Source organism: Quercus robur, chromosome 7 (genome assembly GCF_932294415.1).
Source record: "Quercus robur chromosome 7, dhQueRobu3.1, whole genome shotgun sequence".
NCBI lineage: Eukaryota > Viridiplantae > Streptophyta > Magnoliopsida > Fagales > Fagaceae > Quercus > Quercus robur.
In genome coordinates this window covers 15363941-15380799 of record NC_065540.1, presented here as the reverse complement: position 1 = coordinate 15380799, position 16859 = coordinate 15363941, and the positions used below count along the sequence as shown (strand labels likewise).

The following is a 16859-nucleotide window of genomic DNA, read 5'->3' as shown; positions in this document are numbered from 1 at the left end:
AACGAAGCCGAATATGAAGCCCTACTGGCCGGGTTGAGGGCAATATTGCATCTGGGCACAAAGGACGTGGAGATCTACTCGGACTCTCGGCTGTTGTTTATCAGATCACTGGGGACTTCGAGGCTCGGGACCCCCGAATGAAAGCTTATCTAAGTACGGCAAAGCAGATTATCGGTCACTTTGGAACGGTAAAGATATCCCAGGTAGCCCGGTCACAAAACAAGCACGCTGACTCTCTTGTCACGTTAGCCTCATCGGCTACCGAGGACACGCCAAGGCTTATCACGATAGAACTTATAAGGGAGCCAAACATCTGTGTGAAGAGTGTTCTCGACGAAGCCGGAGTAGAGGTTGCGCAGGTGGCGGTGGCCGGTCCATGTTGGATGAACCCGATCATAGACTTCCTTTCCGAAGATAAAGTTCCAGAGGATGAGGCCGAGGCCAACAAGATTCGACGAATGGCTCCCAGGTACTGGCTGTCTTCGGACCGAAAGTTGTACCGAAGGTCCTTCGCGGGCCCTTACCTCTTGTGCCTGCATCCCGAAAGAGTCAAGGAGCTTCTGACCGAGTTGCATGAGGGAGTGTGCGGCGGGCATGCTGGGGGACGATCTTTAGCCCACAGAGCAATGACACAGGGGTTTTGGTGGCCACAGATGCAGAAGGATGCCGCCGAATACGTTCGGAGTTGCGAACAATGTCAAAAGCACGCCCCAATGATCCATCAGCCGGCAGGACGTCTAAATCCTGTCAGCAGCCCGTGGCCATTTGCACAATGGGGGCTTGACATCCTCAGGCCATTCCCCCGAGCAACGGGGAACCGCCGTTTTGTATTGGTGGCTGTAGATTACTTCACAAAGTGGGCTGAAGCTGAAGTCTTGGCCAATATCCGGGATACTGACGTGAAAAAATTTGTATGGAAAAACATAGTTACAAGGTTTGGGGTGTCAAATTCGCTAGTGACAGACAATGGGCTACAGTTCGACAGCAACACTTTTCGGACCTTTTGCAGCGAGCTCGGCATCAAGAACAAGTATTCAACCCCGGCATACCCACAAAGCAACGGCCAAGCTGAAGCAGTAAACAAGACTATTTTGAACGGGCTCAAGAGGAGGTTGGATGGAGCGAAAGGAAGATGGGCAGAAGAGCTACCCGGTGTTTTATGAGCCTACCGCACGACCCCCAGGAGATCCACGGGGGAAACCCCGTTTTCTCTAACATACGGAGCAGAGGCAGTGATACCAACCGAGGTGAGCTTATGCAGTGCACGGGTCGCCGGGTTTGACCCCGTACAGAACGCCGACCTGATGATGGAGCATTTGGATTGGCTAGAAGAATGCAGGGAGGCCGCGACCGTACGTCTTGCCGAGTATCAGCAGAAGCTGGCCCAAAGGTACAACCGAAATGTAAAGGCCAGGGAATTCCGTGCCGGGGAACTAGTGTTAAGAAGGGTAGTGGGGAACATGCGGGACATGGCTGCAGGGAAGCTTGCTCAGAGTTGGGAGGGACCATACAGAGTCACAGCCATCGCGGGTGCAGGGGCCTACTACTTGGAAGACCTTGACGAGAGGCCGCTCCCCCGACCATGGAACGCCAACAATTTGAAGAAATTCTACGCATAATCATCACTGTAAGCCAGAACTTGTATTCCATTAAAATTAAGAGCATGATGAACTTTTTTGTATATGCTGTTTTTGACTCCGTAACCGCACACCAAGAGAATCGCCAATAAATCTCTAAGGACAGAAACCTGACCCTCGGCTCGATCAATATCGCCGAGCAGGTGGAAACCTTACAAATAAATCTCTAAGGACAGAAACCTGACCCTCGGCTCGATCAATATCGCCGAGCAGGTGGAAACCTTACAAATAAGTCTCTAAGGACAGAAGCCTGACCCTCGGCTCGATCAATATCGCCGAGCAGGTGGAAACCTTACAAACAAATCTCTAAGGACAGAAACCTGACCCTCGGCTCGATCAATATCGCCAAGCAGGTGGAAACCTTACAAACAAATCTCTAAGGACAGAAACCTGACCCTCGGCTCGACCACAATCGCCGAGCAGGTGGAAACCTTACAAACAAATCTCTAAGGACAGAAACTTGATTCTCGGTTAAACCCAAATCTCCGAACAAGTGGAAACCTTACAAGCGAATACTCTAAGGACAAAAAAAAGATTCTCGGTTAAACCAAAGCCTGATGAAAACCTAACCCTTTTACAAATACTAAGTCCATTAGCGCTCTCAAATTACCCACAGCGCCGCACAACAGGTTTTCGGGGGTACCATTCTATTAAGCGGCCATAGCACTGGCATGATTCAAGCAAAATACATAAATAGATATAAATTCATTCAACAAATTGAAACGGAAAAAGAAAACGGACTACTAATTAAACAAATAAAGGCAATTGTTTAATCACCACACCCCGATGACATGGGCAAATAAAACCAATAAAATTAAGGCAATTGTTCAGTCACCACATCCCGGTGACATAGGCAAATAAAACCAACAAAATAAAAATAAGCTAGTAAATAAAAGTAAAATCAGCTGGGAGGTTGGGTTGGCGGTGTCACTTCCTGCTGGACGGTCAGGGGAAAAGGCGGGTCCTCACCGAGAAGCTCCTGCACAATCGGGATACTGGTGGCTTCCATTTCCTCGGGCTCGGCGTGAGCATCGATTTGTTCAACCAGCTCCCTCATACTGGCCGTCTCCTCCTCGTCAATAGCAACCGGGGCATCTTGGGCGGCAGGTGCAGGGCTCGGGAATGGAATTTGGTCGGGGTCTCTCAGAGGCGAATCCTCGGGAACTCCCATTGCTTGGAGAGCGGCAAACCACCCGGCCTCAAAACCCATATTCCGGGCCCGAGCCACTACCGGTTCTGCGGAATTTTCGGCATCGGCAAAACCGACATCGTACCATTTCTGCTCCGCGGCCGCCAAGCCTGCCCTGAGATCAGCAATCTCCTCGGCGTTGGAGGTATTAAGGCTGATGGCTTGGGCTAGCTTGACCTCCATCTCATTCTGCTGAGTCAGGAGCTCCACGTAACTCTTCTCGGCCAATGCTCGGTTCTTCTCCGCAACAGCAGCCTTTTTCTCAGCAGACTCAGCAGCCTTCAGCTTTTCCTTAGCCGTTTTCACCGCTGACTCCTGCGCCTCCTTCGCGCGCTCGTTTTCCTCGGCAAGCTCCCGGGCCCGGGCAGCCACAATGTGAGCCATTTGAGCGGCCTAGCAAGCACAAAGGTTAGAAAGGAAGCAAAAGGAAATCTATATGAAGGAGTAGATAGACAAAAGAGTTACCACAATGGCGTGCCACTCTAACCGGCGCCCCACAGACTCCTCCGATCCATCCTCAAAAGCGTGCACGTCCTCGAAAAGTTGGAGAGCTTCGGCCAAAGTTTGGGCAATACGGCCGCCCTCGCCCTTATCCCACATCCGAACACAGGCGGTTGAGGGCAATGGCTTGCCGTCCAGAAGGAAATTTGGCTCCCACGCTGCAGCCACTTGGGAGAAGGACGCTCCCCCCGTGCCAGCCTCGGTTGGCGGCTCGCGGATAACGATTCCACCTGTTGGTCGGGGAGGAGTCTGGATAGCGGCATCCCCCGGGCCCGTGGAAGGTTGCTCGGTTACTTTCTGCTTCTTACGGGCCCGTCCGGACTGCGAAGGGGGTGGAGGCTGAGACGCTTGACCCCGACCCTGAGTAGGCGGGGGCTGATTGGGCTGCCGGGCACCGGGCACAAACCGGTCGATGGTCATAACTCTCCTTGCCACCATTCTTGCACCGGGTTGGATCGCTTCAGCTAGCAAGGCAGCCGCTTCTATCACTTGCTGTTGAGGTTCGGCGGGTGGATTCTCGGGATTGGGCTGCTCTTGGGCTTGGTCTCCTTGCTGTATGGCTTCGTGGGCTCTCTCTCTAAGGCGCTGAGATACCCATTCCGCGGACTCGTCTCGCAGGGGAGCTAGTTCGTCCGAGGCAGTGAACCGCCGACCAAATTCCCTTGCCTCCCCGGTTGTAAGTTTCGGAGGCAAAAAGTTTGCTTACCGGACGTCTATATACGATAGTAGGGGGCTGTCAACTAGTAGTGCCTGCTTGAAGGTTTGCCAAGTAGAGTAGACTGGCTCTACCCCAAGGATTAAGTGCGAGGCCCGGAGTTGTCCGTCCCAATGCACGTATATCTCGGAACGGAGGACGAAGTTCAGATCCTTGACGTGGACGGGTCTGAGGTCCGGAACGAACACCTTGCCGTCTGCAAAAGATCAAGTATCGCATTAGTATCTAGCAATAAGAAGAAAAAGAGAAGCAGAGGAAAGCAATTAAATTAAGGGAATAATACGAACCCACTTCACGCCGTGAAAGGGGGCAAGGGACGTCCCCGGCAAACCAATTGCCGCGCACCCTTACAAACTCCCCGGCGGAGTTCCTGTTCGAATCAGGTAGGCATGATATCAACCGTACCCGATTGTCTCTCGTCTTTAAGTAATAGTTGGTGGATTTGTTCCCACAGAGGCTATACATGTGGTTAATGTCATGATGGTTTAACTGTAAGTTAAAGGTATGGTTCAACTTACTGACACAGCTAACTACCCGGTAAAAGTTGGGGGGAAGCTGGTCGGGACACAGCCCATAGTATGTGAGTGCGTTTATCAACAGAGGATCCACGGGGAACCTAACCCCTCCTTCTAAAATGGACATCAAAGGGAAAAAGGCTGTGCCCCGCCCTCGGTGGAGTTCAATATCACTCTCATGGCAGTAGGCCACATCCACGTCATCGGGAACATTAAATTTACTCCTAAAGGTGGCTAAAGCCGGGGATTCTAGAAGGTAAGAGTAACCCATCTACAGTGACTAAAACTACAAAAGGGGAACTTGAAGAAATAAAGCTGAAGGAACAGGAAGGGGAAGAAAAACTTACTTTGGGTTCTAAGGAGGAAAGGAACACTGGGCAAGCGAGTAAGCGCACAGTGATTTGGTCGGCAGAAAGTAAACGCAAGAAATCAGAGGCAAAGGAAAAATGAAAGGGTGTTCAGAGGGGGACTATTTATAGAGCCACAAGGAAAGGCGGGAGAAGAAACGCTTAATCAAGCAATAAATATACACAGTTTACGAGCGACCCAGCGAATACCAAGCGTAACCGATTCGCGCGCCGCTTCGGTTCACGAACCGTCAGGCAATAATGACGACTGCGCCTGACGCCGCGAAACGGCGCATCTTTTGAGATGAATATTAATAAGAAGTGACAGTCAGAAGTCCCAGGCTAGAAGATTCCCGAGGTCAAAAAGCCCGGGCAGCTCCTTAATTCTTCTCAGCGACCGAGTATGAATCAAGGGGGGGCTATTGTACGGTACCGAGATTCCAAAGCCCATACTGGCCTTGGGCCCAGACCCATCTAGGCCCCGGGCCCAAGCCCATACCGGCTTTGGGCGCAGGCCCAGTAGAAAGGTCCAGTACCTTATGCCCTTCTTGAAACTGTCTTATAGTAAAAACAAGTTTCGGGCATTGAGTTCCCAAAGTTAACCGGTCAAGCTTTCCCGGTCGAGCGTATGAGTCATGCCCAGGAAAATCATGATATGCACGGGAAATTGAGTTGCCGAACATAATCGGTCAAAATGGAACCAAGTTCCAAGATCATAAATGCTGCACCGCCCTTTCACCTAAACACCCACTTTTACCAGATAATACTGGACCTTCAGTAGCACTAACGGTGACTGTAATCATAATCTCCCCACTAACCTTGGCTATAAATAGAAGAAAGTTGGGAGAAGAAGGGGTTTAGAAAAATTGAGAGAAAACAGTCAAGGAGATAGTATCAACTGAGTGTTGCTTTGAGTCTCTCTGCCGAGAACGACCCATTGTAGGAAATCCTTAAACCCACTACAAATAAAAAGTGAGCCCAAGTGATCTAAGGCCCAGAAGGCTTATACTTGGTTCTTACAAAAATAAATTCAGAATGTTCATCACAAGGTTTACACAGTTGCAGCAGCTTGGGTTGCAAGCCTTTTCTTTGCCTTGTTGATGATAAACAACTTGATTCTACCCTAGGAATAAACCCACTGCTTTGTCCCTTTTCCAGTGGTGGAGACATTTCTAAGGCCAGTTAAAAACTCATGACCATTCTATCATTTCGGTCAAAAAAAAAAAAAAAAAAAAAACTCATGACCAAAGGGCATATTGAACGTGGAAAGTCTCAAAGCTTGTGCATCTCCAAGTTCTATCATAAAATTTATGCAGTTGCAGCAGCTTGACCGGCAAGTCTCTTCCTTGCCTCCTTTATAATAGAATAGAGATTACATTAGGGTGGGTTATTAAATTTATTATCCGAGTATAGAGGTACAAAATATTTCAAACAACTGAGATCTCTTTGGTCAACCCAACTTTCCCAAATCAGAGATATTAGAGATATCATGACTCAAAGATGTTCAAATTCATTGTAGGTCATTACCTAATTACTTGTAAAGCAAGCAAAGTAACCATAATCCTATTTGTAGGGTAAGTTGCATAATCTTGGGATTAGCTAATATATATATATATATATCCTACATTGGACCCATTTAAACACAACAGTTTAATATTAAGGACATAATTGCCAAAGGCTCTTTGCTGTAGAAGTAGACCATCAAACTAAGTCACATTTATTCTTACTTATGTTTACTCTCTTTTCTTAATCATTCTCAATCTCACAACAACAAATCTAACAATAGTCATTCAATAAAGTGAAGAACAACTACACCAATTTAGCATCCTATGATAGAGTTTGTCTTTAGGATTTGGCTGAGTCACTTAGATAGAATAAACTAATTCACAAAAAGGTCATAGAGAAATGGTTGAAATGCACATAGTATACCCATGAAACTAGAAGGATATATTTAATCAATCCTAGCCTTCCCATCGACAAGAACTTGTCGCTGCATCAAGATGTCAAATACTTCACAATAAGTGAGAACATATTTTAACCTGTTTCGAAGGATAAGGATCAATGCAACCATTTTCTGGATTTATGGGGCCCGGATGATGGCTTTTGGAGCCTACACATCAAAACATTAACAAGACATAATTAGAGCAAGCACAGACCAAGTTTGTCAACATACAATGTTTGCCAAGCATCCAATGTTTGTCAACATTTATTTTTGGTGGTAAATAATGTTTGTCAACATTAAACTTAGTAGGGATACAAATTGAATTAGCTTAAATTCAAAAGTAATGTGACTGCTTACATGGTTGGGTGTGATTGGTACAACATCACTTTTATGTGGATCTACCATTGATACCACCTTTATTATTTACCAATCACGATAAAGTATGTGATCAGTTGTGAAAAATAATATTTCTAGAATTATTGAAATGCAAAAGCTTGTCAAGTTTATTGAAATACAAAAGCTCATCTAGTGTTTCTTCAATCCTTTATTTATCTGTAGAAAAATATAGAATGTGAATAAACAACAACAATCAAGTTTTAGTCTCAAAACTTTAAGGTTAGCTATGAACCTCAATTGATTAATCAAAATCAGTTACATTCTTTTGATCCATCAAGTCCAACTAATAACATAATAAAACATGAAAAACAACTGGCAACAGTGTCTGCTATCATTATAAGTAACATTAGGGTCTAATATATTGAATTTCATAGACTTTATTGTTCTTCAATCACGCATCACTTTCTTATGAAATGATGGTAAAAATAAATTTATAACGTGACACAAGATAGCATAGTTACATAGGCAAATGCAAAGGATATCCAGTACCCAGAACGATGACAAACAAAAATACCAACATTATGACATTCTCTTTTCACTAATTTAAACAAGTCTATCCAGATTAAAACTTTGGAAGTGACACAAAAAATCAAATATATTACATATTGTTTGATGGGTTTCTCCCATTAAAATTTCTACTCATAGCCTTGCACGATGGGCGGAAAAATTTAACAATTTGTGCTTTTGTTAAATGAAAAATGAAAATAGTATATGAGACTTAGAAGAGTTAGTTTCAAACCATTCATATAATATAATATAATATAATATAATATATATTGAAATTATTTTCTAACAAAGTATAGTTGATAAAATATACTAAATTTTCTAAATTAAGCTATCTATATTTGTTATTTGAAAGTGTTTTAAATTTTGTAAGTGTTTTTTTTTAAGAAACATAATACATTATACATTCAATTATTATATAAGGCGAGATACTTTGTAAATAATGTAATGTGTGATTAAAATTTGTTTCTAATGCTTCTTACAAATGTCATCCTCTAAAACAGACTGAATGGACTTAAATGGACTGAAGTAGACTGGAATGGACCGAAATGCACCGAATGGAATGAAGTAGACCTAAATTGACTGCAATAGACCGAAATGCTAAGCTGATGTGGTTGTGCTAGGCTAACCCCTTTTTCTTTTTGATACTAGGGTAGCCCTAATTTTGTAGAGAAATACTGAGGCAAAAAACATATAAGCAAATTAAGTATGATTAAGGAGAAAAGGAAACTCTAGCTAATTGTATACACGGAGTGAGTGAGTGATTAACTTGGCGGTTAGAATAACAATGGGATAGTCCTAGTAGTTATTATTTTTAGAATTAAACACATAAATGGCCCAATTCCAAGCAAGTCCCAGCTAAAGGGCTCGATTTGAACTGTGAGTTTGGTACTCCAATTTATAAGATAGCAACTCTTGCAAGTTGAATTTCAAAATATGCACATTTAAAAGGACAAGTACCAAAGCCATTGCTAAACATAATGCCTCTTTGATGCTGAATATTATAGGTTCTTTTTAAGTTTGTGATTTTCATATGATCATTATGCAAGCGAAATATGTGTGTGGATAGTATTTTAGGATTCATCACTGACTCAATTTGGACAGTAATTTATTTTCAAGCATATGTTACATGTTTATTTTTGGCTAAAATGCAAAATTCACCCTCTAAATCCAATTAAAATTCCCATACCATTGAAGTTCCCCAGCTATGGGTACTAATAGTCTAATACCTTCAAGCAGAGATGCCCAAAAGAATCATCACATAAATTTACTAGTATATAGGGTTATATGAATGTCCTAATTGAAACAAAACTTCCACTCTCTAGAACCAATCCTATTGCATCTGAATGATTACCAACCTCATTCTCAAAAAAAAAAAAAAAAAAAAAAAAGAATGATTACCAACCCATATTTTACCAACAGAATATACATCCAAAATGTTCATCCCAAAAAATAATAATAATAATAAATAAGTAAAATTGGGTATGGACCGCCTCCTACTATGAGCGATTGTTCAAATTGTTGGTAGTTAATTTATCACTAACAGCACACAAAAAAAGGACTTGTTGGAAAATGGTAATTGGACGGACTTAAAAGCACAAATATTGGGGAACCTCCACATTCCCACTTTTACAATTTTGTCTAAGTTTTGCACTTAGCATTAGTGTGAAGCACAAATGTTGGGTTATTATGGCTTCTTGGTTGGTGCATAAAATTGACAATGCAACTCGTGAAAAACAAAAGTTTTTTTTTCTTAAATACCAGTCCATTGGTTGAATTATATTTTCAGAAGTTTACCATTGAAGCATTTGTAAGTCTATAACTGGCTAACTGCCCCCTTCATCTTCTTCTTCTTCTTCTTCATTTAGGAGACTTGAAAAAAAAAAAAGTGCTACATCTTCTTACAATCCATTCATTCCATTCTACACTTTTGGTTGACGAGTGGTAGTATTAGGTCCACTAACACTTTTAACACAGCTTAAAAAGGATCATGTTAATGAGTCTTTCACCATCAACCTACCACTAATTTAAGTAATTTCATTAGTTTTAAAACCCCTTAAAATTCTTTACCATATTAGTATTGTTTCATTTTACAGCCTACAATGAGAATTTCGCTCCTTTCATGGCTTTCCTTGATACCCTTATGCTCACTTTTTCTCAACTTCCTTGTCTTTGCGGTGTCTGGACAATGTCTAGGCAAGCAGCAATCATTGTTGCTTGATTTGAAGAACAGTCTCAAATTCAACAGTACTTTGTCCACAAAACTGGTGTATTGGAATGAAAGTACTGATTGCTGTTCATGGGAAGGTGTAACCTGCAGTGAGGGACATATTGTTCGTCTCAACCTAGACAGTGAATCAATCTATGGCGGCCTTGACAATTCAAGTAGCCTTTTTCGTCTCCAATATCTCCAGAACTTGAGGTTGGCTTCAAAAAACTTCAACCATTCTCAGATTCACCCGAATTTGGAAATCTGACGAATTTGAGTTACTTAAACCTATCAAATTCTAGCTTTTCAGGCTCAGTTCCCACTCAGATTTCACGCCTCACAAGGTTGGTTACTCTTGATTTGTCTACCCTCTTGAGTATTTCTTTGCTGCGCCTTGAGAGCTCAAATTTTGCTACTCTAGTTCAGAACCTTTCAACCTTACAGAACTTTATCTTGATGGTGTATTTATATCAGTGCCAGGGATTGAGTGGTGTAAGGCCTTATCATCTTCATTGCCAAATCTAAGAGTGTTGAGCATGTCATATTGTTTCTTTCAGGGCCTCTTCATTCTTCCTTACAGAAGCTTTGGTCTCTCTCAGTTATTCATCTTAACAATAATCGTTTTTATGCTACGATTCCAGAATTTTTTGCAAATTTCACAAATTTGTCTTCCTTGAAACTCAGTTCTTCCAGATTGATTAAAACATTACCAAGAAAGATCCTCCAAATTCCAACACTACAGTTGCTTGATTTATCAAAGAATGAACTTAACGATTCTCTGCCAGAATTTCATCCAAATAGTGCTCTTCAATTACTACTGCTTACTCATTTGATTCATTTGGACATGTTGTTCAATAACTTCAGCGGACCAGTTCCATCATTCATCATGGCAAAGAATCTCACAGACATAAACATTTCAAATAATAATTTAACAGGTCAGATCACTTTCAATTACTGGAAAGAGCTTCGAAGTCTAGTGAATCTTGATTTGCGTTACAATTCACTTGAGGGAAGTATTCCAATGTCCCTTTTTTCCCTTCCATTATTGCTAAAATTGTAACTTTCCTACAACCATTTTTCTGGTCAACTCCCTGAATTTTTCAATGTTTCTTTTTACCAACTAGATACTCTTGATTTGAGTAGCAACAACCTTGAAGGGCCAATACCCATGTCTATCTTTGAACTTAGAGGCCTCTAGAATCTCCTACTTTCTTCAAACAATTTTAGCGGTTCCTGGCAGCTTAATGCATTTCAGCAATTGAGAAATCTTTCAAATCTTGGTCTTTCACATAATAGCTTGTTAATTGAATATAATGGAGCTAATTCTTTGTCCTTTCCCAAAATTGAGTCATTGGGCTTGGCTTCTACCAAGTTGAAAACAGTTCCTGATTTCTTAAGAAACCAATCCAATTTAGTCATTCTAGACCTTTCAGATAACCAAATTCATGGAGAGATACCCAACTGGATTTGGAAATTTACTCATCTTCTTTACCTAAATCTCTCTCATAACTATCTAGAAGGACCTTTACTCAATCTGAATTTTTCTACAAAGACTACAATGATAGTCCTAAACCTTTCCTCCAACCAACTCCAGGGACAACTATCTACTCCCTTACCATCTGTTATGCATTTGGATTTGTCAAGGAATAATTTCAACTCTGTTATACCAGCTAGCATTGGTAGCTCCATTATTTCCGCCAGCTTCTTATCCCTTTCAAGCAATAAATTCCATGGGCAAAATCCCTGAATCAATATGCAATGCTAAATCTCTTCAAGTTCTAGATTTGTCTCATAATTCCTTGAGTGGCACACTTCCCCAATGCTTCTCTACACTGAGTAGAACTCTAGGGGTTCTCAATCTAAGAAGAAACAACCTCATTGGCACAATATTTGATAAGTTTTCAAAGTATTGTCGCTTACAAACTCTGAATCTCAACGAAAACCTACTTGAAGGAGTGATACCAATGCCTCTTGCCAATTGCACAAATTTTGAGGTATTTGACATTGGGAACAACCAGATACATGATGCCTTCCCATGTCACTTGAAGAAAATATCCAATTTGCGCATCCTTGTCTTGAGATCTAACAAATTTTATGGATCTATTGGTTGTGAGGGACCAAATGATACTTGGCCAATGCTTCAAATTGTAGACCTAGCTTCAAACAACTTTAGTGGTAGGCTATCAATAAAAACCTTGGCTAACTCAAAGACAATGATGGCTGATAATAAGGTTTATTTAGAGCTCAAATACCTCCATTATAATGCTGGACTAGGTTTTCCTTCTTATTATCAAGATACAATAACTGTTGTCAGCAAAGGTCTGCAGATCGAGTTAGTGAAGATTCTGACTCTTTTCACCTCAATTGATCTTTCATGCAACAATCTTGACGGGCCAATACCAAAAGATTTAGGTGTACTCAAAGCATCGTATATTCTCAACTTATCATTCAATGCTTTCACAGACCCAATCCCACCATCTTTGGGAAAATTGAGTGAACTTAAGTCACTAGACCTATCAAGCAACAAGCTTAACAGTGAGATCCCTATGCAACTTGCAGATGGACTTACTTTCTTGTCAGTGCTAAACCTATCGTTTAATCAATTGGTTGGGCCGATTCCATTTGTCAAGCAATTTGCTACATTTTTGGAAGCTTCTTATAAAGGGAACAAAGGATTATGTGGCCCCCATTTGAAGACAAAATGTAGATCTGTTGAGCCACATTCACCATTTCCAACATTTGAAGATACTCATTCGACTTCTAGGCCTTTGATTGGTTGGAAATTCCTAAGTGCAGAATTGGGATTTGCTTTTGGATTTGGGATGGTGATTATGCCTCTTATGCTTTTCAAGAGGTGGAGGATATGGTATTACAAACACATTGATGAAATATTTTTCAAGATCTTTCCTCAATTGTACCTTGGGGGGAAAAAAATACCGACAAGTCCAAGCACATAGGAATCTGATGCAAAGGCACTAATGGTTGTTATGAAGAGCAATACAACAATTAGATACGAGATTTTTCAGGTAAGATATTCGTAACTATTTCACATTCTTGCTAAACATTATCGTAACTTTGTAAGATTATAAAAAATGAAGTTATTTTTGTACACAATTAGCTTTAAATTTTATTCAGCTAAAAAAAGAAAAGATAAATATATATATATATATATATATATATATATATATATGAGTGGTGTAGTTGTTAAGTAGTGAAGTCGTCCAACATTAGATACCAATAAGAAGACTGAGTAGTTAATATAGCATAATAAACCTCAATTCATTAAATTTATTAACTTTCTCTTAACTTGTTTTTTGATATTGATGTTTCTTTGTAAGTTCACAACTTTTAATATCTTACAAAAGTTTAAATTTTTTTTTTTTTTTGAAGGTTTTATCAGTAATATCATACCTCAAACATGTGGAGAAAATTGAACTTTTTTATTTTTTGATAATATAATCAATATATAAATAAAAGCAGAGATTTCAAAGGAGGCCTATATAAAAGCAAAGATCTCATGGAAGGGCATGAGATCCTGTTGGTGCATTCTATGACATTCTAAGCTTCCACCTCATTAAAGTTTAGCATTTATGTAAAAGTATTAATTAATGACAAATACATTTTATTTCAATGTATTCATAAGGTTCAAAGTATTTGTATCTCTCTATAATTGTAAGGTCTAATTGCAATCTATTACAAGACATCAGCTAGTTGTTACAATAGGGGGAGGAGGGTTTGAATTCTGATTGTCTTTATTGTAAACACCACAATCTCTTTAAAATTTTATCCTTATTTAATCACCGTATGTAATTGCCAATTACTATAAATTTTTCCTTGACAAACGCTAATGAAACTCTTGAATACAACAAAGCGTGTACTTTGCTGAACAATTGAAAAGCAAATGGCACCACTGCACACCCTTAGTGCGATGATCACTCTACAAGTATAAGTGCTTGTGGAGTGTGGGGGGAAAGGACCGGAGTTCAAGTCTCCAGGAGGGAGCTTTACATACATATACACTTAGATTTGGCTAGAGTAGAATTCTATCTTATATCCAAAAAAAAAAAAAAAAAGCAAATGGCAAATGTGATTTTTTTTTTTTAATTGTTTCGTACGTACGCATACTATACACGTGTATATATATGTTACGCGTAAAAAGTAAAAACCAACTTGGTGAATCTTATTAATAGAATTTGAATAATAGTACTGTTAAACTATAATGGATTATAAATTTTTTTTTTTTTTGGGTAAGTTAGCATTACTCTTTTATAATTTGTGGTTTAGTGGTTGTCATATGACCATTTTGTAAGTGAAAGATGCGTAGATATAAGTTTTCCTAGAGAACATATCGATCACAATTCTTCTAGCTAGAAAGTATTGTCAAATTCCACAAGTATTTGTCAAAAACATTAGATATAGAAGAAGTACCATAACTGTCAATAACAGGTATCTCAAACTCTCAAGCGCCATTTACACTAACAAGTAACAACAAATAAAGGGAAAAAGATCCCTCAGAAATTCAAAATGACTTTCAAACAAGTAACATTTAAAATAAGAACTCAACAAACCAAACAATTGAAAAAGAAATCACATCGAATGGCCATACTCTAGCCTCTCTATTTTGCACTTCTTTCTTACAATCAATGACACAAAACACAATGTAATTCTCTTAGTCATGAATGATGGAGTGTATTAGCAAGGAGGCCTCGTCAGCCGTGGGAGCCGCATTATCTGGTCAAGAAGAGTGATATCACAATGTCAATCTATGCGCAAAACCCATTCGATTATGCTTGACGCAAAAATTACATACACCCAAAGAAATTCCCTAATGTACTCATGATTTCTCAAGTCTCAGACAAAGATCAAAACCATTCCCAAGTCTCAGACAAAGGCTAACTGCTATTATCTCCCTGATCAATTTTCATATGTGACAATCCTATAACAGTATTGAAATAGTAAGTCATAAATGGTTACCACTAAAAAGTTTTGGTTCCCTAATTAAACTAAATCATTTAGTTGCATGTGCCATAATTTTAAAAAAAAAAATATATATATATATATATATATATATAAAATAAAAATATAAAAAATAAAAAAAAATAAAATAAAAAAAAAACCCTTTTTTATTATGCAATGGTTGATACTTAAAACACTCACAGTCGAATGAATTTATTGGAGAAACAAATATAGCACTTAAGTTTTGTCTTTTTTATGGTTTCTCAAAAAAAAAAAAAGTTGTCTTTTCTCAAAATAGTAAACTTTGCCTACAATGCTTGAAGGGCTAAAGAAATTTACCTTTTAGTGATGCAGGCAAGTGGGAAACAAGGTTGTCAATGATACCTCCTCCACCATGACCACCACCACCCTCCTCCTCTTCTATCTTCCCTTGCTTAAGCTGGCCACCATTTCTGCCACCACCTACATCTTCCTCCACTTTAGAGCTCCCACCATTTTCAACTTCAAAATCATCCACTCTTTTTCCAGTAAATTTCCCTGCTTTTGGACTTCGGGGAGAGACCAAGTTAGATATATAACGGCTTATAAGCCCAACTCCCTTATCTTCAGATTTATCCTCACCAAAACTACCTCTCCTATCTTCATCATGCTCTTTTTCTTCCTCAGCTTCCCCTCCGGGCACTAAATTAGAGAGAAGATTGTTTATGAATCCAGTTTGCCTTTCTTCTCCTCCTTTAGCTTCGTGATCTTTCTTATCATCTTCTTCTTCTTCATGATCTTCTCTCACTTTGGAACCTCCCTTTGGACTGAGATTCATGGGATGCACCAAGTTTTCAGTTTCTATAACACTATCTTCCATCTCTCTTTTGGATTTCTTTTCCTTTTTTAGCAAGTTCAGTCTCTCTCTTTTGGGTTCTAGAATTTTTTTCTCTTTGCCGCTTGCTTTCTATGCATTTATCTCATTTGTCAAAGCAAATAACACACGTCCTCGTCCAGAGAGATATTTCACAGGGAAGCTGTGATTGTAACACGTATTTCGTAGCTGCTGTCTCATGTCAGTCTTTTTGCCTATTAGAAGGTGACACGTGACACAAATTAAATTAAGTAAGAGTATTCGAGTACAAAGTCGGTCGAAATGTCTCCTAGGAACAGCTTTTGAGTTTCAACTTTCCGGTAACATGGTTCAAATTGGGCACATGATTAGCCAGTTGAAAAAGCTGTTGGCATTTCATTGGTTCTGTAACCAAAAGCAATGACTGGAAAAAGAGAACCCAAGAGATTGGTTTAATGTTTTTCAGGGCTGATATGATTCTTGAGATTTTGGATTAAGTTTTCAACCCAAAACCTTAAAACCACCTTCAAGGATTCCTCTTATAATTACCCAGAAATTTATTAGATATAGGACCCATCCCTCATGTGAAATGAAGGAGCAATGCTGCCGAACTACTCAATAACTACTCTAATTAGCCGATGTGTCTCTAAAACTTTGATGTTACTATTCGTATAATAGACCACCTGAATGGACCATGCTTGGAAATCTTCTGCACCACCAGTTGGCTCCTATGGAACCATAGAAACGAGACATGCGTGGGACTTCAAAGATCGAACTGTGTTCTTCCCTAGATGCTTGGCTTGAAAAGCAATCTATTTTGCATTCCAATTTTTGGAGCTTCATGATAGCAATAGGATTGAGAGGAAAAATTGTGTGAAAAGTATTTATTTTTAGGGCTTCGCATGGTTTGGTAATTGTTGCCACAAGGGTTGCAACTAGTCTATATCGATTGGAGGAAACCTCTCCATGTTTTCTTAGCATTTGCTTGCCCAAGTTATACAAACATTATAGCTATCTTTCCTCAATATATACATATGAAGAGAAGAAGAAGAGACAATGGTCTTTGATTTCTTTAACCCCCCCCCCCCCCCCCTTTTTTTTTTTGAGAAACTCTTT

The 16859-nt window shown here is 40.0% G+C and overlaps 2 protein-coding genes across 2 annotated transcripts; one reads left to right on the top strand and one right to left on the bottom strand.

The window, feature by feature from the left end:
• Positions 1-11685: 11685 nt before the first annotated feature.
• LOC126691064 (receptor-like protein 7) lies at positions 11686-12912 on the top strand. The gene has a single exon (XM_050386143.1). The coding sequence runs from the start codon at positions 11686-11688 to the stop codon at positions 12910-12912; it is 1227 nt and encodes a 408-aa protein (XP_050242100.1).
• Positions 12913-14349: 1437 nt separating this feature from the next.
• Positions 14350-16778, bottom strand: LOC126692460 (uncharacterized). Its single transcript, XM_050388070.1, has 2 exons — positions 15251-16778; positions 14350-14686 (listed from the first exon to the last, which is right to left on the bottom strand). Exons 1-2 carry the CDS (start codon positions 15768-15770, stop codon positions 14625-14627), a joined length of 582 nt encoding a protein of 193 aa, XP_050244027.1. The 5' UTR covers positions 15771-16778; the 3' UTR covers positions 14350-14624.
• Positions 16779-16859: the final 81 nt, after the last annotated feature.